The sequence below is a fragment of the Microcebus murinus genome, chromosome 16 (assembly GCF_040939455.1).
Source record: "Microcebus murinus isolate Inina chromosome 16, M.murinus_Inina_mat1.0, whole genome shotgun sequence".
In the NCBI taxonomy this organism is placed as follows: domain Eukaryota; kingdom Metazoa; phylum Chordata; class Mammalia; order Primates; family Cheirogaleidae; genus Microcebus; species Microcebus murinus.
The window spans coordinates 50,388,227-50,414,250 of NC_134119.1; the positions used below are offsets into that span (position 1 = coordinate 50,388,227).

A 26,024-nucleotide genomic window follows, 5' to 3' on the forward strand; every position below is an offset into this window, starting at 1 on the left:
GACGATCGAATCGGTGCGGCCAATCAGCGTGCGACCGGTAGCGGGTTCGCCAATAAAAAGAGTCGCTGCGTCAGCCTTGCCCCTTCCCGCCACCGCGATTCCGCTTCCGGGTGGGCGGTATGCTAGGCGTGGCAGGCGATGCTAAGACCACAGGCTCGCGGGGGACAACCGCTGTTCGCGAGTGTGCCGGGTTCGCCAGACCGCTACCGTCCCGGGGATCTCAGCCTCTGCCGCTGACGCGACTGGGCTGCGCGGCATGGCCGGAGCCTGAGAGCCGCTGGCTTGGGCTAAGTTTCCCCAGCTGTAAAATGGGACCAGATGCAGCGCCAGCAACCGCCTGTCAGGAGGGTCCGCGGCCTCACTGTCTTCGTTGCGGCAGCTCACGGCTTTTGGTCCCGCGCTGGGCGCAGCGGCTTCATTTTTCGGTGTCCCGTGGAGGCCAGGCGGTGGGACCCCATTTCCCAGAATGTCCTGCGGGCGGCGTGACTGGTGCGCAGGGGAGACTCCATCTCCCAGAGTGCCACGCGGCTGCCACGCTGGGCGGGCACAACCGACCGGCCCGGGGCCGACGTTCTGCCTTCTCGCCCGCTCCTGGGCGGTGGGCATCGCCGGACTGCCTCCTGGCGGCAGTGCCATGGACAGCCCTGAGGTGACCTTCACGCTGGCCTACGTGGTCTTCGCCGTTTGCTTCGTGTTCACGCCCAACGAGTTCCACTCGGCCGGGCTCTCGGTGCAGAACCTGCTGTCGGGCTGGCTCGGCAGCGAGGACGCCGCCTTCGTGTCCTTCCACCTGCGCCGCACGGCCGCCACGTTGCTTTGCCACTCGCTGCTGCCGCTCGGTGAGGCGCTGCCCATCAGCTCCCAGCCCGGGACGAGGACGCGGAAGCTCCGTCTGTCCAGCTGTGGGGGCAGCTGGGCCAGCCTTGGCGCCGGCAGCGGGCCCCATGCCCCTTCGGAGTGGGCGACGCTGCCAGCGCTGGCTTGCAAAGGGCAGAAACGCAAGTTCAGGACCCTGGGCAGGGGGTACCCCGGCGTCCTGGGCTCACGTCCTAAACCACCATCATGTCTGGGGGTCGCAAGATGGGCGGCTTTTGTTTGTGGGGGTGGCAGGTTCCAAGGGATTGATTACAATGGAAGGGATTGGATGGGCTCCCCGGAGAGCCGGTTTTGGAAGGGCAGGCAGAGATGGGGGCAGTTCCATTCTGGGGGCCTCAGGTTTGGAGGCTACAGGACGGGCTCTGGGGGCCATAACCTAGGTGGTAGCGGGCACTAGCTGGTTGTAGGATGTGGGGTACCGAGTGGGAGCCCTCTGGAGGACAGAGGCAGATTCAAATGGCCCTTGGCTTGCCAGGGCCCCGGCTCTGTGGACACAGGAAGGGTTTCTCACTGGTGTGAGAACACAGTAGCCTGAGTTCCTGGGAGCTGGAGGCAGGTGAGGGGTGGAGGTGCCCAGGGGCACCTCCTACCTTATGGGGAAGAAGGTAGGCAGAGGGGGCCCCACTTGACAGATAGACTCTGGAATGGCCAGATGGTCACTCAGCCTGAGGATTCAGCACCCTGTGAGGTGGATAAGGAAAGTGGGGCTCTGAGGGCTTTCCCTGGCCAGGTTGCTCCCCAGAGAGCTGTGGGGTGGGTTTCTGTAGCCCCTCTAGTTGCACCCTCCTCACAGGCCTGTGAGAGGCTGGGCACCCCAAACCACCAGTGAGAAACCCAAACTTATGGAGCATGAGTGACTCATGGGGGCCACACTGAGTCTGCTCAGGCCACCAGTCTGAGCAGACTGCAGAGCTGGCCTCATCCCATTGTCAAGCTTTCTTTTATTTTTAACTTACTAAGGAAGGCTCTCAAGCTTTGTAATCTATTAGTTATTTCTTGTTACATAACAGATTACCTTAAAATATATTGGCCTAGTCTTCTCCAAAGTTTACTAATTTTTTTTTTTTTTTGAGACAGAGTCTTACTTTGTTGCCTAGGCTAGAGTGAGTGCCGTGGCATTAGCCTAGCTCACAGCAACCTCAAACTCCTGGGCTCAAGCAATCCTTCTGCCTCAGCCTCCCAAGTAGCTGGGACTACAGGCATGTGCCACCATGTCTGGCTAAATTTTTCTACATATATTAGTTGGCCAATTAATTTCTTTCTATTTATAGTAGAGACGGAGTCTTGCTCTTGCTCAGGCTGGTTTCGAACTCCTGACCTGGAGCAATCCTCCCGCCTCGGCCTCCCAGAATGCTAGGATTACAGGCGTGACCTGCGCCCGGTCAGTTTACTATTTTTTTGAAACCGAAACCTGCTGGTGCAGCCTCTGGGCAACTTTCATGTTAATTTTGATCTTCAAATCATCCCTGATCTGGCTAGCCATGCCCTGCAGCTAGCTATGTGCCACATGCCATGGTTCTTTGAGCACTTGCTTTCTCACACACAACTTCCCAACTCTGGAGGGGACCACATCTGATCTGCTGCCTCTGGTGGGCAGATTGAGAGGCCAAAATCTGGCCTAGAGAACTGCCCCTGGCAGCCAGGGCTCAGCTCTGTGTGAGGAGCCACCAGATAGTTGTGTGTATTTTTGCCTTTCTTGGCTTTTGTGGTTTTTCAATACTTATGTATTAATTGTGTAAAACTAAAGTAGTAAATTAAAATATTTCCCCCAATACATCATACCACTGCTGTGGGCAAGGGCTGAGTGGGAGCTGACCAGGACGGGGGCCAGGCCTAGGGTTAGGGATGAGAGAGGAAGTGCCCCCCCCTAGGTACAGGGATGGTGCTGTGGCCCTGGGATGGGCATAGCTAGGGGCGGGACAGCAGCCTGGCAGTCCCAGCCTCCTCTGAGGCTCACCTCATCCTTTGCAGGCTACTACGTGGGCATGTGCTTCGCAGCCTCTGAAAAGCAGCTCTACTCCCCCAGCCAGGCCCCGGAGGCCTGGCGGCTCTTCCTCCTGCTGGCTGTGACTCTCCCTTCCCTCACCTGCACCCTCATCTACTACTGGTCCCAAGACCAGTGGGCCCGGCACCCATTGGCCCGCACACTGGCGCTCTATGCCCTTCCGCAGTCAGGCTGGCAGGCTGTTGCCTCCTCTGTCAACACCGAGTTTCGGCGGATTGACAAGTTTGCCACTGGGGCGCCAGGTGCCCGTGTGATTGTGACAGACACGTGGGTGATGAAGGTGACCACATACCGTGTGCACGTGGCCCAGCAGCAGGATGTGCACCTCACTGTAACAGAGTCGAGGCAGCATGAGCTCTCACCAGACTCCAACCTGCCCGTGCAGCTCCTCACCATCCACGTGGCCAGTGCCAGCCCTGGTGTGCAGGCCTTTGACATCCGGTAAGAATGAGGTTGCCTCCGGTAGGCCTGGCCTTCATGCCCCCTGGGAGGTGCTGGGCATGGCAGGCATGGACCTGTATGGTACCAGACTAGGTGTCTGTGGTATACCGGCCACTGATCCCTCAAGCATCATCCTCCCTCAGGGTCCCCTCTGACCCCCATGCTCTCAACTTCCCCTGAGGTCTCTCCTACAGACCTTGGGGAGCACTCTGGAGACAGTACGAGATTATAGGTTTGGTGGCTGCCTTGGCTCCCAGGTCTTCTGTCCCATCACTCAAACTGGTGAGCAGGGACTGGGGCTGCAGGCTCTGGCCTCAGGGCCATCTTTCTGGGCTTGGTGGGGTGGCCGCCCATGCCCCCTTGGGGCGAAGCTGTGGCTTTCCCTCTTCCTGCCAGCCTCAGGGTCTTGGCTAGGCTGTAGACAGAGGGCCGTGCTCTCCCCAGGCTGAACTCCGCGGAGTACGGAGAACTGTGTGAGAAACTCCAGGCACCCATCCGCAGCGCAGCCAACGTGGTCATCCACCAGAGCCTGGGCGACCTGTTCCTGGAGACGTTCGCCTCCCTGGTAGAGATCAACCCAGCCTACTCAGTGCCCAGCAGCCAGGTGGGGGGCTGGCCAGGGTAGGGTGGGTGGGAGGGTGGGCTCCCAGGCTGTCCCTGGGCTCTGGGTGACCCTCTGCCTACCCACAGGAGCTGGAGGCATGCATCGGTTGCATGCAGACGCGTGCCAGTGTGAAGCTGGTGAAGACCTGCCAGGAGGCAGCCATTGGCGAGTGCCAGCAGTGCTACTGCCGCCCCATGTGGTGCCTCACCTGCATGGGCAAGTGGTTCGCTAGCCGCCAGGACCCCCAGCGCCCCGACACCTGGCTGGGCAGTCGAGTGCCCTGTCCCACCTGTCGTGCACGCTTCTGTATCCTGGACGTATGCACTGTGCGCTGAGCAGCTGGGTGGGGCCATGGGGTCCTGGCCTGGCTCTGTACCCTACCAACCATGGGGGGTATTGCAGGAGGGAGGAGTAGCCAGGCCAGGCCTCCACTTGGAAAGGGCTCTATTCAAAGCACATGATCTGTAGCAACTGCCTTTACCCTGAGTGCAGAAGACTGAGGACTTTTGTTTAAAAGAAATTCTCATGCAAACACTTTCCCCCAGTGGCAGTGGGATGGGTCTTCACACCTCTTAACCTCCCTCCACTTTCCTCCAGGTAGGGGCAGATACTGGACACAGAGCTGTCCTCTGGGAGACCTTGGGGTCTGCCCCAGATGGTCCTCACCTGGGCCACTTGCCTTAATTTTCTGCAGCACCCCTGCCCCTCTGTTACATGCCAGACTCAGATTTGCCCAGGTGGCTGGGGTCTATTCTCCCACTGATGTCCTGGAGCTGGCCACTGGCTCTGTGATATAGGGCCCCTCTCCTCAGCCATAGGGGTTGCTTAGAAGACCATGGGCAGAGCCAGATGGTGGAGGTGGAGAACAGGGGTGCCACTCCAGTGTGGGAGCACTCCTAGTGGTGCTTCCTGGTGGCTGTGGCCATCCAAGGGGCCCCTCCTGGTGGGGTGGTAATGGGAGGACAGGCCAAGGCAGCCCCACTCATTCATGGGACCACATACCCCTGGTGGGGCATTTGCTCTGTCCTTGGTGCTTTCTGCTGCCCCCCACAAGTCTAGGGAAGGCTGAGGTCTCAGACTCCTGGCCAGGGCAGGGGTTGAGCTGAAGAACAGAGCCACCACAGCAACACCCAGAAAGCAGTCCTACCAGGAGTGTGCACATAGCTGGCCACTGCCTCAGGCTGCCTGGTTCAGAAGGGGATGCCTTCCGTGGTCAAGGCTCTGACCGGCATCTTGCCCAATTCCTGAGGGTTCAGGTGGAGGGAGGAAGATGCTGGCCAGGCTCCAGGGTGCAGCTCTGACATAGGTGGAGGAGGGCCCTCACACCTGTGGCCCTAAAACCCCTAAACTTGGCTGTTGCAAGCAGGGGTGATGGCCTCAGCTGGCATGACTTACCCAATGCTGCACCTGACTCCAGGAATTTGGGAGCAGAGCGAGCTCAGCTTTGTGGGACTCTTTGGGGCACTCAGGGGCAGTGTCCAGGAGTCAGACTTGGCCTCAGTCCAGAGTTTCAAGGGCCAAGGAAAGGCCAGTGGTTTGGGGTTATTTTTACTACAAAAGAAGTTACCTAATTTTATAAAGACAAATCTATTATAGCTAAGTAATGCAGTATTTAATAAAATGTTAGTTTGAAGGGATATACTGTATTTCTCTTTACTTGACATTAAAACTGAGCTTTTGGCCAGGTGAGGTGGCTCGTGCCTGTAATCCTAGCACTCTGGGAAGCCAAGTTGGGAGGATTGCTTGAACCCAGGATTTCAAGGAAGAGCAAGACACTGTCTACAGAAAATAGAAAAATTAGCTGGGTGTGATAGCATGTGCCTGTAGTCCCAGCTACTCGGGATGCTGAGGCAGGAGAATCTGCTTGAGCTCAGGAGTTTGAGCCTGTAGTGAGTTATGATGATGTTTCTGTCACCCACTCTGGCCTGGGTGACAGAAACAAAATCTGTCTGAAAAAAAAAACAACTGTCTCAAAAAATAAAACCAGGCCGGGCGCGGTGGCTCACGCCTGTAATCCTAGCTCTCTGGGAGGCCGAGATGGGCAGATTGCTCGAGGTCAGGAGTTCGAAACCAGCCTGAGCAAGAGCGAGACCCTGTCTCTACTATAAATAGAAAGAAATTAATTGGCCAACTAATATATGTAGAAAAAATGAGCCGGGCATGGTGGCGCATACCTGTAGTCCCAGCTACTTGGGAGGCTGAGGCAGAAGGATTGCTTGAGCCCAGGAGTTTGAGGTTGCTGTGAGCTAGGCTAATGCCACGGCACTCACTCTAGCCTAGGCAACAAAGCGAGACTCTGTCTCAAAAAAAAGTAATAAATAAAATAAAACCAAGCTTTTGTAACAGTTGGGAAAGTGGCTGTGAGATGTTGGAGAAGCCATATTAGAAGTAGAATTGTATACAACTTTATGGCTAAAAAAAAAAAAAAGTAGAATTTTGCACACTTCAATGAGTGTGGTTTGTTCAGAATGAGGAAGAAAAACACATTGGTTGGGAGGCTGGTGCTGCAGGAAACTTTCCCTCCGATGTCTAATTGGAGGCTCCAGGGCCACCTGCAGGAGCAGATTGGGAGGCAGCCTCCTTGGCCTGGCTGTCTGATAGAGGGGCAGTGGTTGATCCTCGCCTGTGTGTTGGAAGCCTGGGCCCTTGGAGGTGTCCTACTGTGCGTTATAGGGGATGGGGATCACTGGTTGCTTCCAGATGCAGGAGCTGTTGAGGGCACACACTGGTAGCCAGTGAGTGGCCCTTGCTGATCCACTGTTGTGTTTGTGGCAGTGTCCTGTGGGGACATCGGAGCTGTCTCTTGACCTTGCTGTGGGTCAGGGTGCCCTAGGAATCACCAGCTGAGCACTGAGGCAGCCAGACAGCAACTGCGGTTAGAGAGCTCATCCTTGGTTCTCACCCTGACCCAAGCTCTCTGGGCAGCACCCAAGGATTCCTGATGGCACTGAGCAGTGCCACCCCAGGGCCTCCAAGTGTGTACCCCAACAGCCAGAGAGTAAGTGCTAGCTGCTGTTTCTCCCATCTTGTTCCTTGTGTAAGAGTGTGAATTTATAAGCTCACTTTGCAGATGGAGAAAAATTTGTCACACAAAGATTAGGATAGAAAAAAGAAAAAGTTTATTTTACTTTTTCCAGATGGAAAAAGGGCGAACATGGAAGTGAAAGAGGGAGAGTGTGTTAGGTATAGAAGACTGGTTACACAGGCTTTTAATTTAGGGGTTGTAAAGTGGGTGAAGATTATGTCTGTATCCCAGTTAGCTGGGTACTGCTATATCCGCTTCTTCTCTTTTTTCTTAGTGGTGGGCTGATAACAGAAGCAGTTGTGGGATTTTGAAGATCTTCTCAGTGATCTTGCCTTTGAGATTTGTTTTTTGGGCAGGACCTAAGGAAGCCTACAGCTCCCACCCCTGCTGGAACTCAGGAACCCTTCAAGACCGTAAAGCAGTAGGTCTGGTGAACCTAAAATAATTTACATTTCCTTTCTGTCTGCTCAGCTCTTTTTAGACAGAACTCTGTGGGGTGCCTGTTAGCAAAAGAGCTCAAATGAATGATCTTAGCCTTTACTGAGAAAATAGATAATTTTTTTTTTTTTGCTGTTGTTGTTTTTTGAGACAGAGTCTCGCTCTGTTGCTTAGGCTAGAGTGCTGTGGCATCAGCCTACCTCACAGCAACCTCAAACTCTGGGGCTCTAGCAGTCCTCCTGTTTCAGCCTTCTGAGTACAAGTAGCTGGGACTATAGGCATGCACCACCACACCTGGCTAATTTTTCTATTTTTAGTTGCCTAGCTAATTTTTTTTATATTTTTAGTAGAGATAGGGTCTTACTCTTGCTCAGGCTGGTCTCAAACTCCTGGCCTGCTCTACCTGGTGTTAAAACCAAGTCGCCTCAGCCTCCCATAGTGCTAGGATTACAGGCATGAGCCACCATGGCCAGCCGATAATTTTTTTGTTATTTCACTAGCAAGGCTGTCCTTTCACTTGACCCACAGAACATTTCCTGGAGAAGCAGTTCATGTAACCTCTTTGAAAAAAATAGGACAAATGGACTCACGTTTTGTGCTTTGAGGATCTTCTGATTATTTTTTAAAATCCCCTTTCAAGAAAAATGTCTTCTGATTCTTTCCAATGTGGGGCTTTGTCTTCACCTTTTTTATTTTGCATACACAGACCAGCAGTGCTTCAATTATAAACAACACTGGCTGGGCGTGGTGGCTCACGCCTGTAATCCTAGCTCTCTGGGAGGCCAAGACGGGCGGATTGCTCAAGGTCAGGAGTTCGAAACCAGCCTGAGCAAGAGTGAGACCTCGTCTCTACTATAAATAGAAAGAAATTAATTGGCCAACTAACATATATATAGAAAAAATTAGCCGGGCATGGTGGCACATGCCTGTAGTCCCAGCTCTTCGGGAGGCTGAGGCAGGAGGATCGCTTGAGCCCAGGAGTTTGAGGTTGCTGTGAGCTAGGCTGACGCCACGGCACTCACTCTAGCCTGGGTAACAAGTGAGACTCTGTCTCAAAAAAAAAAAAAAAAAAAAAAAATTATAAACAACATAGACTGGTAAACTGACTGAAAGGCTATGTATCAGACCCTTGGGCTCACAGGCACTTTAGAACCCTTTAGGCCGGGTGGGGTGGCTATAATCCTAGCACTCTGGGAGGCCGAGGCGGGAGGATTGCTCAAGGTTAGGAGTTCGAAACCATCCTGAGTGAGACCTTGTCTCTACTAAAAATAGAAAGAAATTAATTGGCCAACTAATATATACAGAAAAAAAAATTAGCCGGGCATGGTGGCGCATGCCTGTAGTCCCAGCCACTCTGGAGGCTGAGGCAGTAGGATTGTTTGAGCCCAGGAGATTGAGGTTGCTGTGAGCTAGGCTGATGCCAGGGCACTCACTGTAGCCTGGGCAACAGAGGGAGACTCTGTCTCAAAAAAAAAAAAAAGAACTCTTTAGTTCTGTGCTGAGGATTATGGGGAGGTCTGGGGGGACAGGATGTGGCCATCCCAGTTTGGGGGTGACCTTCCTGAGTTCAAAAGGGAGGGGACACACCAAAGCACTGTCCTAAGGGCAGGATGTGCAAAAGCTCAGCCTTGCTGGAGTGTGGACGGTAAGGGGGATCCCAAGCCTTCCCTTGGGGCTCAGCCTCCTTGACCTCTGTCTCCACTTCCCACTCTTTAACCTGGAACCTTGGAGCTGCAGATCTGTGGGGAAGCAGAATTGGACAGGGTGGGGCGCTCTGCAGACACCTTGTAGCCAGGCAGAGCCAACTGGCCCTGGGCAGAGGGCGGGACTGACTCCTTAAATCCATAAGTACATTGACAGCCTGTGAGTGCCAGGCACCAGGACATAAGAGGATGTTGGGGACTCGAGAGGACATCATAGACGGGGCAGGGAGACAGGCAGTTCAGGCAGTGGCAGTTTTGTGGCCAATGGCCAGGGCAGTGTAACCAAGAAGATGCAGTCAATTATGGAAGTCTAAAAGATTACTCCAAGACTTTTAATGGCCTAAAACGATAGACCACTATGAACCCAAATGAGTGACTGGGGCAAAAATCTCAATCAATGGAGGTTAAGCCAAAGTTGAAGATGTGCCCAGGAAAAACATGGAACTACAGATAAGCTATGGCTGTTTTTTTCTTTTTTTTTGAGACTCTGTTGCCCAGGCTAGAGTGAGTGCCGTGGCGTCAGCCTAGCTCACAGCAACCTCAAACTCCTGGGCTCAAGTAATTCTCCTGCCTCAGCCTCCCGAGTAGCTGGGACTACAGGCATGTGCCACCATGCCCGGCTAATTTTTTCTATATATTTAGTTGTCCGGCTAATTTCTTTCTATTTTTTTAGTAGAGACGGGGTCTTGCTCTTGCTCAGGCTGGTCTGGAACTCCTGACCTCCCGCCTTGGCCTCCCAGAGTGCTAGGATTACAGGCCTGAGCCAGCAGTTTTTTCTGAAGGGGAAGTTGGAACCTTTAGCATTTTGAAGGCATACAGACAGGAGGAAAAGGCGGGGGAGGGGCTTTGCTGTGGCAAAGTGGTTACATTCTTGTGAGGCCCAGGAAATCTGCATTATATATAAAACAAGGAGATGTTAGGAAGGAAAAAAGGACTTAAGGAAACATTAATTATGTAGATATCCCTGGGTAGGTGGAAGAATGTCTGATTCCATCTTGTTTTCCAGTTCTGGAACCTGTAAGATAAACTTGTAATTCGTTATTAGTGTGGACTCAACAGGGTTCAGTGTTAGGTGCTTACAGTAGGCCAGCAAGGAATTTCCTTACTAAACGCTCTGTGAGGTCAGTTCTTTACAGGTGCCTGAGGCCTTTACCTTCTCTTTTGCACAGAAGCTTGGGGGTGACCCTGAGACTTTGATTGTCTTTTTACACCGCGCACCCCCGGGCCTGCCGCGGTCTGACAGTTCGGGTGGGGCCAACTGCGGCTCTGAAGACCGCATCTTCCGGATTCCGGTTCCCGCCAGCGCGGAGACACGTCCCCACCTGGGCCGGGACAAATAGGAGACGCGCCCTAACCAAGACTGGGACCAATCGGAAACGCGCCGCTTTCCTCCTTCCCTCGCGCCCGCGTCGAGCGCGTCCCTATCTCCCGCCGAGATCCCTCCCGGACCCGCGAAGGCGCGACCTATCAGCGCACGAGGGGCCCTCTGGCCGCCTGAGTGCAGGGGCCAACCTTTCCCTCGGGTCTCTCCTCAGCCAGCCAGACGGAGCGTCCGGCAGTGAGGCCGCGCTGCCCGCCGGGGTCCTCCGGCCTCGGGCCGCTCTAGTGGACTCGCAAGGCGCGCGCAGCGAGGGGCCTCCCCCCGCGCATGGGCCGGATGGTCTTGCCCGCCGGGGCGCGCGCGGGAGCGTCGAGGGGCGGGGCCAGCGGCCTATAAAAGCGGTTGGGGGCGGGGTGCACAGAGCTTGTCGGCGCCCGAGCCAGGAGGTGGTCTGCCGGGTCGTCACCGTAGCTGCAGCTCTTGGCGTCTGCTCCGCGCTCCCGCCGCCGCCATGGCCTGCCGGCCGCGAAGCCCCCCCAGGTGCGGAAGCCGCTGCGACAGTGACGCCAGGTGAGGCCGGGCCGCGCGGCCGTGGGCGTCCCGGCCTGGCCTCGGGCGCGCGCGTCAGGCAGGGGTGGGGCCGAGCAGGGCCGCGTGCGGGGCTGGGGTCTTCCAGCCGGGACCGGACCGCGTGTGCGGCGGGAGTCCTCGGCCCGGGGTCGGGCCGCGCCGCGTGTGGGGCGGGGGTGTCCTTGTCCATGCGAGACCCGCCGACCGCGTCTCTGCCCCCAGCCCGCCTTCCCTCGCGAGATGGAGCCTCGGACGGAAGCGCAGAGCCGACTGGAGGCGCAGGAAGCCGGAGGATGCAGAGTATGGCGAGCGCCGGGGCGCCGACCGCAGACCCGAGAGGTGGGCCCCAGGCCGCTGGTGCTTGAGGGTTTGGAGGGGCGCGGTGGGGCCCTTGCAGAGGCTGCTTTGGGGTCTCCCTTGCTCCTGTTTTTAAAAGATGCTGAGACATATCAGATAGGTGCGGTCTGGGTCCCCTTAATTTTTGTCTCTGCTCGATCCTCTAGCCCCCTGCTTTAACTGTCATGAGTGAAATGACGATTAAGAGGCAGGCGCAGCCTTCCAGCCTTCTGGTGCCTTCTGCCTGGGCCACCATGGCTGGACTGTGAGGTGCTGGACGTCCGGGAAGCATCTTCCCATTGATAAGTGTCAGCAAAGCGAACTTCAACCAGGTTGCACCCTTGCTGTGCTCCAGGGAGAGTGATAGGGACTATCACGAACTTTTAAAACTCTGTGAGATAGCGAGGCGTTTTTAATCTTACTCTGAAGAGTTAATTCGGAGAAGTTACAGGGGGGGAAAGAATGTTAAGTGAAAGCCAGGATGCAATTCAAGATTTAAGTTCCAGATCCCCTTTTCCATTTTGATGCTACTGGGGCTTTACTGGAGGCTTTTCCTGAGGCTTTTGTAGTATTTGCTTGAGCATTTTGTAGGTTAGGCAGTGTGCTGGAAGGTCAAGATGTGAGCTGAACAAGGTCTCTGTTCCTTTGCTTGTAGCCTAAAGTAGGTGGGATAGCATGTCTATCAGGTAATTCAGAGTGAGGGGTGTCTGAAGAAAGTAAGGGGTGCCTGTGGTGGTAGTGAGGGGGCAGTTCAGGGCCATGGTCAGGGAAGGCCTCTCTTGGAGGACCTTTGGGTCACAACTGGGATGAAATGGGAAGTGATCTTTGTGCCAGTCCCTGTGAGGAGCTTTGTGCCAAGGCTCTTAGGTGGATATGTTTGTAAACTGACCAGAGGCTAAAGGGCAGGGGCTGCTGTTGAGGTCAAATGAAAGGGTATGGTGACTTGGCCAAAATAGAGCAGTGAAAGTGGTAGGAAGTGCATGGTCCAGGATAGACTTCTGAAGATAGGACCTTTAGGTCTTGCTGAAGGGTTGGGGGCAGGAGGAAAGAGGAGTCAAAGATGACTCAATTGGCCAACTAATATATATATAGAAAAAATTAGCTGGGCATGGCGGCGCATTCCTGTAGTCCCAGCTACTCGGGAGCCTGAGGCAGCACGATTGCTTGAGCCCGGGAGTTTGAGGTTGCTGTGAGCTAGGCTGACGCCAGGGCACTCACTCTAGCCTGGGCGACAGAGTGAGGCTCTGTCTCCAAAAAAAAAGATGACTCAAGACTTCATGCCGGAACACCTGGGTTGATTGTGGGGCCATTTCCAGGATAAAGAGGTGGGAGTAGAGTAGACCTACATGGGGAGGGAAACTTCTTAGGCAGCAAGGGAAGATGTCAAGAAAGTAATGGAATCTCGGAGTCTGGATGGGGAGGCCACACCAAGCACTCTGAATTGTCAGCACATACAGATTATACTTAAAGAGTTAGGACTAGGGGCAGGGATAGGAGTGATACTAGCACAGCCCCAGGGTTAGATAGGAGGGATAATCAAACCATACCGAGATCAAGCTCTGAACCCTCCAGTGGCCTTATTTAGCTGAAGATAAGATGCGAAATCCTTGTAATACTCTAGAAGTCTTTGATATCTGGACCAGTACTTCTCTAGTCTCCTCATTTCTCCAACAGGACAGGAATACTTCTGTTCTGGGGCCTTGGCACTTGCTGTTTGCTGTGTGTGGAGAATGCATTGGAGGTACCTGAGAAATAGAGCCAGCTGCATCTCCGTGGGGCAGTGGTGCTGGTTTTTGATGGAGTAGGGCAAGAAGTGGTCCCTTTGGAAGTAGGTTAGCTCAGTGTATAGAATTGGCTTTGTTGTCCCAAGGTAGGTAGATTGTGAATATAACCTGCCTAATCTGACAAATGGACTTTAGTTCCATGAAAGGTACCAACATGAGATGGTACCAAACATGAGATGTAGGGTAAGGTTATTTGTATGTACCCTTTAAATTATTCCTGGTCAGGCACGGTGGCTCATGCCAGTAATCCCAGCACTTTGGTAGGCCAAGGTGGGAGAATTGCTTGAGGTCAGGAGTTCAAAATCAGCCTGGACAACATAGTGATACCCTATCTCTACAAAAAATTACAAAAATTAGCTGGATATGGTGGCTTGGCTATTCTTAGCAAATACTTGGGAGACTGAGGCAGGAGGATGGTTTGAGCCCTGCAGTTTGAGGCTGCAGTGAACTATGATGATGCCACTGCACTCCAGCCTGGGCAACATAGTGAGACCTTGTCTCCAAAAAAAAAAAAAATTATTCCTGTAGTTAGATTCCTGCTGGAGCCCCACATCTGAACCTCTCGATACACTAGTGAGGATGTTGGTTGGTGTTCAATCCTGGACAAGCCTCCATTTGGTTTTTTAACTGCAGCACGATTACTGAGTTCATTTAAGTTTCAGTTAATTACTTAATTTGATATCAGACCTTTTCAGCCAATTTTAGAATCTGGAAATTTACTTCAGAAATCCAATTTAAGTTTCCTTGGGTGGTGGGAAGAAATGATAATTACTTAAAGGGATTATTCATTTGTTACTGCAATTGCATTTTCAAAGCATACCATTTCGTTCACTACTAAAATATATGAGGTTGCTTATTTGGTGTGGTTGAATTTAGTGCCTTGTTTTGATATATCACTGGTGGCCAATAGAGGAACAGGGTGGAAAAATTTAAATGTAAGTTCACATCTTATATATAAATAACAGGCACATTAGCAATTCCAACTGCCAGAATTTTTGGCATTGAGCCTTAAGCTTTCAAATTGTCACTTTTTTTCCTCCCAAATTTCCTGATCTTGATTAAAGATTTCCTTAAGCTTGAGATAGGACTGAGCTCCTGGATTAGGTTTTGCCAGTAAACTAAGTCCTAATGTATCCAGGACTCTAACATGTATACTTATTACTCCTCCTGTACACATTTTAATTTTGAGGTTATATATCTTGAATCATTAATTATGTGCATCCAAAAGGCAAATACATTTTAGTCACTATATATTATATATATTAGGTTCTTACTGTGTGCTGATCACTATGCTTAGCACTTATTATGTATTATCTGAAATTGTTTAAAAACTCCTGAAAAAAAAATAGTTCCTCATTTTGCAAATAAAATAAGTTGTATTAGATGCTCTTCTCAGTGTTAACAGTGCTTTGTTGACTTTGCCTTTACTCTCAGTGGACTGTATCCCCATGATTTAGCCAATGCTGGCACGTGGTAGGTAGGCAGAAGTTTAATGAATGAATCCCAGAAAGGCTTAAGTGAATTGCTCAAACTTAGTGAACTAATAAATTATAGAGCAGAGGTTCTCTTTCAAATCTGATTTGACTCTGAGGCCTATTCCCTTGGCATTCTGCTAAACAACCTTTGACTATTTTTTTTCCTGAATATTTCCTGATATACAATTGGAAAGGACACTGAAAGTATGTGTCATGGTTCAAATGTGCATTTTCATTTTATTACAGCTTTACCACTCCTGAAGGCCCTAAGCCCCGTTCTAGATGTTCAGACTGGGCAAGTGCAGTTGAGGAAGATGAAATGAGGACCAGAGTTAACAAAGAAATGGCAAGGTATACATTTTGGACCATTTTGAAGGTGTTATCTGTGGTGTTTTGAATTGTACATTAAATTTGGGGTGTGTCTTAGAGCATTGCTTCTCAAAAGTCTGGGTCCCAGACCAATAGCATCAGCATCTCCTGGGAACTTGTTAGAAATTCACATTCTCGGCCGGGCGCTATGGCTCACGCCTGTAATCCTAGCACTCTGGGAGGTCGAGATGGGCAGATTGCTCGAGGTCAGGAGTTCGAAACCAACCTGAGCAAGAACGAGACCCCATCTCTACTATAAATGGAAAGGAATTAATTGGCCAACTAATATATATAGAAAAAATTAGCCGAGCATGGTGGCGCATGCCTGTAGTTCCAGCTACTGGGGAGGCTGAGGCCGTAGGATTGCTTGAGCCCAGGAGTTTGAGGTTGCTGTGAGCTAGGCTGATGCCACGGCACTCACTCTAGCCTGGGCAACAGAGCGAGACTCTGTCTCAAAAAAATAAAATAAAATAGAAATTCACATTCTCAAGCCTCTCTCTGGTCCTGCTGTTGGAAACGTGGTGGTGGGGTGGGGCCTGGCCACCCTGCACAAAGCCCTCCAGGTAAGTCTACTCCCTAAAGCCTAAAGTCTACTCCTTCCGTACACCACCATCCTCTTGGTGGTGATCCTTCTGAGAGTGGAAGTAGGTATACAGTGGTGCTATTAGATTGCAGTTACAGTTATTTTGCCACCTGCCACGTCCTATGCTCATACTGTCCAGCACAGTAAAAGGAGTGTGCTCTCTAGGTGAGGGAGTGTGCTCTCTAGGTGAGGGAATGTGCTCTTGACTGACACCTGGCTCAGGTAACAAAGCTCAGAAATGCCAGTGTCCAGGGTGGGGTCCCTAACTGAGGGCCTGCAGTTGTACACAAATTATTTTATATGCCTGGGTTTTCACAAACTAAGCCTCTTTCTTTCCATTGACTCATTGTTATTTGGATAATGCATCTTTAATATAGTCTAATCTCCCTTGATTACATTATTATAATTTTTGATGTATTTTCTCCTTTGATATAGGCCATCTAACCTAGCTGAATGAACTTTGAATTAAACTGTGGTTTATAATGAAGTATTTTACAAAGAGATTTCTAGCTGACAAGTGGCTGATAGATCATACAGGATCTTTGTTAGTTTTTAATTCTGGTGAGAAAATGTCAGCCAGGGGAGCAGGACTAACCTTCCTGTCCTCATCTCAGCAGTTGGTGATGGTATTTATAGCTGCCTTCTCTGAAAAGGCACAGGAACACATCGCAATTGGTTATTGAGCATTCAGGGGTCATTCTTAATTTCTTTTAGGTATCAAAATGTGTGGCTGGGTAGTATGCTTGGATAGAAAGAATGAACTGAGAGTTGACAGATGTGGATACAAGTGTTTTGAGTGAATTTTATTTACATAGGTCTTGATTTTCTCAATTATAAAATTACAACATTTGACTTGATCTGTATAGTTTCTGTGTTCTGTTCATGAGTATTAGAATAGTTCTTGCCAAGCTAGTGGCTCCCTCATGTTACTGCTAGCCAGGGTCTATCTGCATCCCTTATACAGGAAGACTCTACCTGTCTGGACCCTCCTGTGGGTAGATCCTTCTTTGTTCCTTAGCTATCTTTTGAGCCTGTATCTGAAAACTGTCTTGTTTTGGAAAACAGGCCTACTCCTGTCCAGAGCGTTGTTTTGAACCCCTCCATTGATTATGCCTTTGTGTGTGTGTGTGTGTGTGTGTGTGTGTGTGTGTGTGTTTTAGATAGCCTTGCTCCTTCACCCTAGGATAGCGTGCAGTGGTGTCATGGTAGCTCACTGCAACCTCCAACTCTTGGGCTCAAGTGATCCTTCTGCCTCAGCCTCCTGAGTAGCTGGGACTGCAGGTACACATCACCACACCTGGCTAATTTTTTCTTTTTTTGGTATTTCATGTTTTTATATACTTTTTTATATTTTGTAAAGTTTTTAAATATAATTTTTCCTTTAAGCAAATTATTTATTTTCTTTCTGTTTTTAGAAGAGACAGGGTCTTGCTCTTGCTCAGGCTGGTCTCGAACTCCTGACCTCAAGTGATCTCTTGCTTTTGGCTCAGCTTCCCAGAGTGTTGGGATTAACAGGCAATGAGCCAGCATGCCTGGCTTATTTTTGGTAGAGACAAGACCTTATTCGTACTGGTCTGGAACTCCTGACCTCAAGCGATCCTCCTGCCTTGGCCTCCCAGAGTGCTAGGATTACGGTGTGAGCCACCACACCTGGCCTCATTATGCCCTTTCTGATGGAAGGCTGCTGCTTTTAGTACAATCTGGGTAGTTTGACCTCCTCGCCCCATGGTAAACCTTTAAAAGGCAGGCCAGCTTCCCTATAGCGAGGGGAGTGTGAGAAGTCAACTTACTATATACTTTACAGAGAGTAACAGTACAAACTGGCAATGTGAGAATTTGAAAATGAGTTGTCATCATACATGAAGCCAGTCTTTCTCATCTGGGGTATGGAGAGAATGAAGCCCTACAGAAAATGATTTGCGGGACTCATATCTCAATTATTATAACGATGATCTATTAAATATAACCAGTGCTGTGCTAGATACACAGGATGTAAATTATTTCCTTACTTCCTGGTGTCCAAACTGCACTGGATACCGTAGCCCACTGGGGGTCGGAGTTTAGATTTCGGAGGGAGGCACAGTGATATGTGCCATCTTACAGACACCCGAATGAACCTCTAGCTTGAGGTGGGTTGTGGTTTTAATCTTAGATTTCATTAGGCTCCTTTGAGTGACATCAAACTTTTTTTTGTGAAGCTGAGTTTTGGTAATTACTGCTACAGAAAGCTGATGCCTCATGAAATTCATCAGGAATGAGGCATGTGGGGGTGGTGTTCAGTTATCAAGCCTGGAAAAGGCACAAAGTGGCTAGTGCACACACATCCTGTTTGTAATTGTGGTATTTGAAAATTGAAAGCTTTTTTTTTTATTTCAGCATATTACAGGGCTACAAATGTTTAGGTTACATATATTGCCTTTGCCCTGCCCAATCAGAGCTTCAAGAATATCCATCCCCTATGGTGCACACCATACCCATTAGGTGTGAATATACCCATCCTCTCCTCCCCCCTCCCATCTGCCTGACACCCAGTGAATGTTACTACTATATGTACACTTAAGTGTTGATCAGTTAATACCAGTTTGATGGTGAGTACACGTGGTGCCTGTTTTTCCACTCTTGGGATACTTAATAGAATGGGCTCTAGTTCTATCCAGGATAATACAAGAGGTGCTAGATCACCACTGTTTTTTGTGGCTGAGTAGAACTCCATGGTATTCATATACCACATTTTATTAATCCACTCATGTATTGATGGGCACTTGGGTTGTTTCCACCTCTTTGTAGTTGTGAATTGTGCTGTTGTGAACATTTGAGGGCAGATGTCTTTTTTTATAGAATGTCTTTTGTTCCTTTGGGTAGATGCCCAGTAATGGGATTGCTGGATCAGATGGTAGTTCTGCTGGTAGCTCTTTGAGGTATCTCCATATTACTTTCCATAGAGGTTGTGCTAGTTGGCAGTCCCACCAGCAGTGTATGAGTGTTCCTATCTCTCCACATCCGCGCCAACATTTATTGTTTTTGGACTTTTTGATAAAGGCCATTCTCACTAGAGATAAGTGATATCTGATTGTGGTTTTGATTTGCATTTCCCTGATGATTAGAGATGTTGAGCATTTTTTCATATGTTGGCCATTAATCTGTCTTCTTTTGAAAAGTTTCTGTTCATGTCCGTTACCCACTTTTTGATAGGGTTGTTTGATTTTTTTCTTGCTGATTTTCCTGGTGCTATATAGATTCTAGTTATCAGCCCTTTATCATGAGATATGTAACATGCAAATATTTTCTCCCATTCTGTAGGTTGTCTATTTCCTCTTGTGATAGTTTCTTTGGCTGTGCAAAAGCTTTTTAATTTGATCAGGTTCCATTTATTTATTTTTGTTGTTGCTGTGATAGCCTTTGGGGTCTTCCTCATAAATTCTTTGCCTGGGCTGATTGTCTATAAGAGTTTTTCCAACATTTTCTTCTAGCATTCTTAGTTTCATGCTTTAGGTTTAAGTCGTTTTTAGATTTAGGTTTAAGTGTTTTTTTTTTAAAGGCTACTGAGTTTAGGGAATATAAATTTTTGTTGTGTGGATCTCACTACTTAAGCTGAACCTGTCAAAGATTTCTTTTGGTCTAGGGAACCCTTGTATTACGTAGTATTGTGTACCTAAGGGTTCAGGGCAGAGTTTTGTCAGAACTGGGTGCTTTGTTTTTACTTTATTATTTATTTTTTAATTTATGTATTATTGATAATTATGCTATAAATATAAATTTTAATGGACAGAAAACACACAGAACTATAGATGCCAGTTTCAAGGACATAGAACCATAGATGACAGTATCACAACCCAACCCACCTCCACCACCCAGTGAACACACTGCCTGTTTCCAACCTTCATTGCCAGACTCGGTCCTATTTCATCTGTGTCCTCCCTCACAGCCACCTCCCTGGAGCATTTTTTAAAAGTTAATTATGCTCTTTCTAGGAACAGTTTGGTGTTGTTTCTTTATTTTATTTTATTTCAGAGTATCATGGGGTATTCTTATGCCTTTTTAAAAACAGCAATATTTATTTTGCACTCAGATATAAAAGAAAACTCCTCATAAATGATTTTGGAAGAGAGAGAAAATCATCATCGGGAAGGTAAAGGCTATGTAAATATTTCTTTTCTAATTTGATAGACTGTAGATTGTTAATGAAAAGAACTGTGCTTATGAGAAATAATCATCCTAATAGCATGTATTGATCAGTACCACTGTCACTAATTTGTAATATTGTGTCTGTTGTGTACCAAATTCCCATCTATACAAAGATTCTGAACTGTTCTGTTACTAATAAGGTTTGGAATCTGGAGAATGCATCCTCCTTTATTATTGTGTTTCAACATTTTCTCGGCTCACCTTATGTGGTGGTCTTAATTGCAAGGCTTGTTCTGTTAATCTTTCATTTTTCAGTTCTGATTCAAAAGAGTCCATGTCTACAGTGCCGGCTGATTTTGAGACAGACGAAAGTGTCCTGATGAGGAGACAGAAGCAGATCAACTATGGGAAGAACACAATCGCCTATGATCGCTATATTAAAGAAGTCCCAAGGTAGTCTTGCTTTAGTGGCATGTCCTGAAAAAATCATGGGGTGTTGCACTTCTAGTGTTCCTTAGATTAGGTAGTAAATCTGATGTTGGGAATAGTTTATACCTGGGAAAACTGTTTATTAGGGACTCACAGGTGCTTATATTGTAAAGAATGGATTAGCAACTGAAAAACTAAAAAAATAAAATCACGTTCATAATTTTGAATGTTAGATAACATTTTATTTTCCAGGACTTAAAGATGTAGTTATTAAAATACATGATGAAAAAAATGAAGTTGAAGTTAAAGATGGTCAAGATATAACTGGGAAAAGTTGGCATTGCCCAGTATTCTAAAGCGGCATGTTCTTTTTTTTTTTTTTTTGAGACAGAGTCTCGCTTTGTTGCCCAGGCTAGAGTGAGTGCTGTGGCATCAACCTAGCTCACAGCAGCCCAGACTCTTGGGCTCAAGCGATCCTCCTGCCTCAGCCTCCCAAGTAGCTGGGACTACAGGCATGCACCACCATGCCCGGCTAAGTTTTTCTATATATATTAGTTGGCCAATTAATTTCTTTCTATTTATAGTAGAGATGGGGTCTCGCTCTTGCTCAGGCTGGTTTCGAATGCCTGACCTCCAGCAGTCCGCCCGCCTTGCCTCTAGGATTATAGGCATGAGCCACTGCGCCCAGCCTAAAGTGGCATGTTCTTGTCTGTCCTATTTCCTTGAACATATAGACACAAAAGGATACAAAAAAGCTTTAGAGGTTTCCTAAACTTTTTGGCGGGATTGGTGTTAAAACTTACCTTTCTGGAACATAGATGGCAAAGGAATAATAAGATTCAGAGAGATAGTGCTTTTTTATATATTACTTTCTCATTTTGTAAAATCTTAGTTGATCTATAATTTTTAAAATAACACTAATTTCGAAGTTAGGTTAATCTTGAAGCTAATGTGCAAGTATCAGTGGCATGTGTGGGGTGCTGTTGCTCTCTTATAGACACCTTCGGCAACCTGGCATCCATCCCAAGACCCCCAACAAATTTAAGAAGTATAGTCGACGGTCGTGGGACCAGCAAATCAAACTCTGGAAGGTGGCTTTGCATTTTTGGGATCCTCCAGCTGAACAAGGATGTGATTTGCAAGAAATGTATGTTTTTATTGCATTCTTATTCTGTTTCTCTGATTGGTACAGTGACTGAGCAGCTCTCTGTGTGTCACTTGCAGGACAGGTTGTCATAGGTCTAGGTCCCCTTGACAGTTGTAAGGGAGTGAAGTGGCTGCTACTGGGTTTCTGTGCTGGGTTTCTTTGCGGTGTGTGAAGCTGGGTGGGAGGGGGTTGGAGGGAGGAGTTTGCTTCTGTGATTGAATTTACTTTTTGTAGCTAGAAAAGATAGAACTCAGTAAGTCTAGGAATACACAGTGACTGTAAGTCTTATTTTAATTAAAGAAGGCTTTTATCTTTTCGTTAGTGGTTTTTAAACTCGTGTCTAGTTGAAAATATCTCAGGCCTGAATTTTTGCTGCATGATTGGAATACCTGCTGCCTGGGACATTGGAGAGATCCTGTGCTTGCCTCCCCTGGGTGCCATGTGTGTTTCTTCTCAGCTACCTCTGGTCCTGAGCCTCTCCTTTCCTCAGACACATTTAGTCATTCAACAAATATTTGAATTTCTTTGTGCTGGGAAGTTTAGTAGAAACTGGCATATTTGAAATGCTTTCTCACATGGCTTTACAAATTTGGCCTGACAGATGTCACATGGGTTTCTTTCCGCAGTGAACCATTGTACAATTCTCTATGAATAGAAAATGGGGAAAATTAATGATAGTGTAGAGTGTGGTTTGTCACAGTGTTCATTCCCTTCCTTGAAAATTGGGCTAGTTACAAGTGCTCCTGCTCCTGAGTTTGCTCATGGTGCGAGTAATCCAGAGGCTAGAGAGTGGGTTAGTCTTGGTGTGCCGGGAGGCAGGTAGGTCTTTTCACTTCTTGTAATTGCCATCTTGTAATTGCCAATTTCTCCCTAGATTGACTGGGCCAGAGCTGGATCTGGCAAACAGGAGGGACATTGTCGGTGTCTGTCAGGGCAGCATGATGTGGGTGGAGCTTGTTTACAGTGAACAGACTTGGAGAACTTAGGTATATACTGAGTCTCCTGACTTTGTTAGGCCAGTGGCTGACACGTTGTTGGATTTTCTTTTACAGACACCCTATAGACCTCGAATCCACAGAAAGTGGCTCTGAGCCCCAGACAAGCTCTCAGGATGACTTCGTAAGTACTTTCTTTGGATGGTCTTTTAGCTTGAGGTTTTCAGGTGAATTGTTTTTTGTTTGTTTGTTTGTTTGTTTTTTTTGAGACACAGTCTCACTCTGTTGCCCGGGTTAGAGTGCTGTGACATCAGCCTAGCTCATAGGAACCTCAAACTCCTGGGCTCAAGCAATCCTCCTGCCTCAGCCTCCCAAGTAGCCAGGACTATAGGCATGCACCACCATGCCCAGCTAATTTTTTCTATATATTTTTAGTTGTCCAGCTAATTTCTTTCTATTTTTAGTAGAGATGGGGTCTTGCTCTTGCTCAGGCTGGTTTCGAACTCCTGACCTCAAGTGATCTCTTGCTTTTGGCTTGTCTCAGCCTCCTGGAGTGCTAGGATTACAGGCATGAGCCACCGTGCCCAGCCAAGGTGAATTGTTGATAACGTGCCACTTTATAAACTGAGGTTTGATTCAGATGCTTATGAAAAAGGGACTGCTTACCATATTCCCCATTATTGAAATATCAGATTTGATTGTAAGATTTAATTCTTAGGTAGTGACCTTAATTTAAGCTTTTTGGTTCAGTCCAGCTAATCAGACGCACCATTTCATTTGAAAGTAAAATGTCTTTTTCCTTTGAATGTAGCATATACATATGCATTGTCAGTAGCATTTAATTATAGGCTGTATACAGTTTGCACTGGTAAATTGCTAACATTGGAATCATATGCTAATTCTTATTAAATAAGGGAGTGCTTTGTGCCTAGAAGTTTTCCCTGCTTTTGCTGATTTTTTTAAAAATTACATGTTTTTGATGGGGAAAAGCAGTATACAAAATTGCCTCGTCTCTAATTCTGTAACGATTGAGTACACATTCTTCCAGACCTTTTTGCATGTGCACAATTTATAGCAAAGTGATCCCTTTATTATTTTTATAAAGGAGACCACCGTAATATTTGCATATAGAAGCACCCAGCATATTAAGTGAAAAAAACAGGCTAAAAACTAGAATATGTAAACATGTGTTATAAAATACTCATGTAAAATTATAAGATCTTGTACTACATTTGAACATATAAAGGTGCACATTTGCCTTTTCCTGCCTTCCTTCCATCTCTGTCACCCTTGGTAAGGTCCTTCCAGTCTACTTGACCATTTGAACACCACACAGTCTTTATTTGTGACTAATAATTTGTGATAGAGAAATTAGGAGTAACACAAATGTCCATCAGTAGAGGCATGGCAAAATTACGTTCACCTCTTAAGGCATACACCTATTACAGATCATGTTTTCAAAGACTATCTAATGACATGGGAACGTTGTCAAGATAAATCTAAAAAGAATATTTAACTATAGATAAAAAGGATATTTAACTGAGCCAGCTCAGTTTTGTGATAGTTATACATAGATAGAACTAAAACACCTATCCAGATCTTGGCAGGTGGGTATCCTTAGTTTGGATTAAGAATGGCTTTTGTAATATTTTATTTTATTTTATTTTATTTTATTTTGAGACAGAGTCTCACTTTGTTGCCCAGGCTAGAGTGAGTGCTGTGGCATCAGCCTAGCTCACAGCAAGCTCAATCTCCGGGACTCAGCGATCCTACTGCCTCAGCCTCCCGAGTAGCTGGGACTACAGGCATGCGCCACCATGCCCGGCTAATTTTTTGTATATATATTTTTAGTTGGTCAATTAATTTATTTCTATTTTTGGTAGAGACGAGGTCTCGCTCAGGCTGGTTTTGAACTCCTGACCTTGAGCAATCCACCCGCCTCAGCCTCCCAAAGTGCTAGGATTACAGGCGTGAGCCACCACGCCCGGCCGGCTTTTGTAGTATTTTAAATGCAACTCTTGTCCCAGTTCAAGAAACAGATTATGACATGCCAGCTGCAGTGTCAGCAGTTAGAAGTAAATGAGCAATCCTAGGGGAAAGAGAAGAGGAGAGGTGACTGCATGGGTGTGAGGGAGCCTGGCCACAAAGAGGCTGGGGTCTGGGAGGCAGGATTAGAGAGGGTGGGGTCCTGGTGAGAGATCCTGGGGGCCTCCAAGAAGAGGAGGCTGTTGATGGCTAGATGTGTAGAAGGGGAGGAGAGAAACACCTATGTAGCTATCTCCTATTTGTGTGTGTACCTCAACCACTTGAAAATGGTGGTGAAACTTTGCCACTAAATATTACCAATTTTGTCTCCTAAGATTCAGGATTTTCTTAGGGACATAACCACAAAATAGTTGTCACACCTAATCAAGAAATGTTATTATTGACAAAATTGTGTCTAATAAGCAATTCACATTTCAGGTTTCAGGTTGTTCCAATGTCCTTTTTAGCATTTTTTCCTTTTTTGATCTAGCGTTGAATCAATCGCACACTTGGCTGGGTGCGGTGCGATGGCTCACACCTGTAATCCTAGCACTCTGGGAGGCCGAGGCGGGAGGATCACTCAGGGTCAGGAGTTTGAAACCAGCCTGAGCAAGAGCGAGATCCCGTCTCTACTAAAAAAATAGAAAGAAATTAATTGACCAACTAAAAATTCATAGAAAAAAAATTAGCTGGGCATGGTGGCGCATGCCTGTAGTCCCAGCTACTCTGGAGGCTGAGGCAGGAGGATCGCTTGAGCCCAGGAGTTTGAGGTTGCTGTGAGCTAGGCTGATGCCATGGCACTCTAGCGTGGGCAACAAAGTTGAGACTGTGTCCCAAAAAAAGAATCACACACTTAAACTACCCTATCTCTTTCCTTTCACCTAGAATGGGCTCCCGGCCTTTCCGCATGATCTTCACTCATTTCTTTGAAGAGAATCAGTTTAGTTTTTGTAAAGCAGTGTCCATTTGGAGTTGCTGGATTGTATCCGTAGGGATTAGGTCAGGTTAGATCCTTTGGGCAAGAATGCCACAATAAGAAGTGTGTATCTATTTGTCCTTTTGGTGATGTTAAGTTTATATCATGATTCAGGTGATATCAACCAGAGGCCTTTTAAAATTCTTTCTGTACGTTTTAGAATTCTTTCTGTGCTTATAAGATATGTACACATCTAAACTTTGTATGCTATACAGTATTTTGTGAATGGTACATATGATCCCTCTTTGCAATATCATCAACATCCATCTCAGCTGCAATTAAGGTGTACATCTTCATGTGCAATATATCACGTGATGCCACTAAGGAGTGGGGTGTGTGAAGTGGCCTGTTTAGGGGTGAGGTGGGCTCAGGAAAGGCCTGTCTTCAGTCTCCGGATCTGCCATGCTGGAGCTGAGGCAGATCTCCCTTGATCAGTTGGTGGTTCGGCCATTTTGGTGTGATTCTCCTTCACACATCACAAGTGGGTGATGTCCTGTGCCTGGTCCTCACAGAACCTCCCTTTAGAGTTGAGGTAGCTGTGGCTCAGATATGTCAAGGGATCAGTGAGCTGCTAATTCTAATCTGGGGCAGGGGATAGTTTATTGGGTAGGAATTTGACACTTCCAGCTAAAGTTTGATGTTATTCATTATCCATGAGTTTTATTTTATTTATTTTGTTTTGTTTTATTGTTTGAGACAGTCTTGCTCTGTTGCCTGGGCTAGAGTGCTGTGGCGTCAGCGTAGCTCACAACAACCTCCAACTCCTGGGCTTAAGTGATCCTCCTGTTTAACTCTCCTGAGGAGCTAGGACTACAGGCGTGTGCCACCACGCCTAGCTAATTTTTTCTGTTTTTAGT

General features: G+C 47.7%; 2 protein-coding genes across 7 annotated transcripts in view; both read left to right on the plus strand.

Annotated features, from left to right (window-relative positions):
* LOC105881641 (stem-loop histone mRNA binding protein) overlaps positions 1–26,024 on the plus strand; it is a 230,380-nt gene that overhangs the window by 136,739 nt on the left and 67,617 nt on the right. For 3 of the 6 annotated variants that reach the window (XR_001158837.3, XM_075992904.1, XM_012783359.3), the window contains exons 1-7: positions 10,835–10,983; positions 11,206–11,322; positions 14,825–14,929; positions 19,600–19,659; positions 19,971–20,108; positions 21,082–21,231; positions 22,284–22,350. Coding sequence is in view for 5 of the 6 variants with exons in the window: in XM_075992904.1 (XP_075849019.1) it covers positions 10,925–10,983; positions 11,206–11,322; positions 14,825–14,929; positions 19,600–19,659; positions 19,971–20,108; positions 21,082–21,231; positions 22,284–22,350 (696 nt within the window). In the remaining variant the exon portion in view is untranslated. Of the gene's footprint in view, positions 1–10,833; positions 10,984–11,205; positions 11,323–14,824; positions 14,930–19,599; positions 19,660–19,970; positions 20,109–21,081; positions 21,232–22,283; positions 22,351–26,024 lie in introns of those variants that run through there. The other 3 variants (XM_012783347.3, XM_012783349.3, XM_012783351.3) reach the window with 3 other exon arrangements.
* Positions 96–5,563, plus strand: LOC105881642 (transmembrane protein 129, E3 ubiquitin ligase). The gene is made up of 4 exons (XM_012783361.3): positions 96–839; positions 2,848–3,322; positions 3,767–3,926; positions 4,013–5,563. The coding sequence occupies exons 1-4, from the start codon at positions 467–469 to the stop codon at positions 4,259–4,261; spliced, it is 1,257 nt and encodes a 418-aa protein (XP_012638815.2). The 5' UTR covers positions 96–466; the 3' UTR covers positions 4,262–5,563.

Coding starts and splice junctions, on each gene's coding strand:
- LOC105881642 (XM_012783361.3), top strand. CDS start 467: ATGTCCTGCGGGCGGCGTGACTGGTGCGCAGGGGAGACTCCATCTCCC. Junction 840..2,847: donor CCACTCGCTGCTGCCGCTCG/GTGAGGCGCTGC, acceptor CATCCTTTGCAG/GCTACTACGTGGGCATGTGC. Junction 3,323..3,766: donor GTGCAGGCCTTTGACATCCG/GTAAGAATGAGG, acceptor TGCTCTCCCCAG/GCTGAACTCCGCGGAGTACG.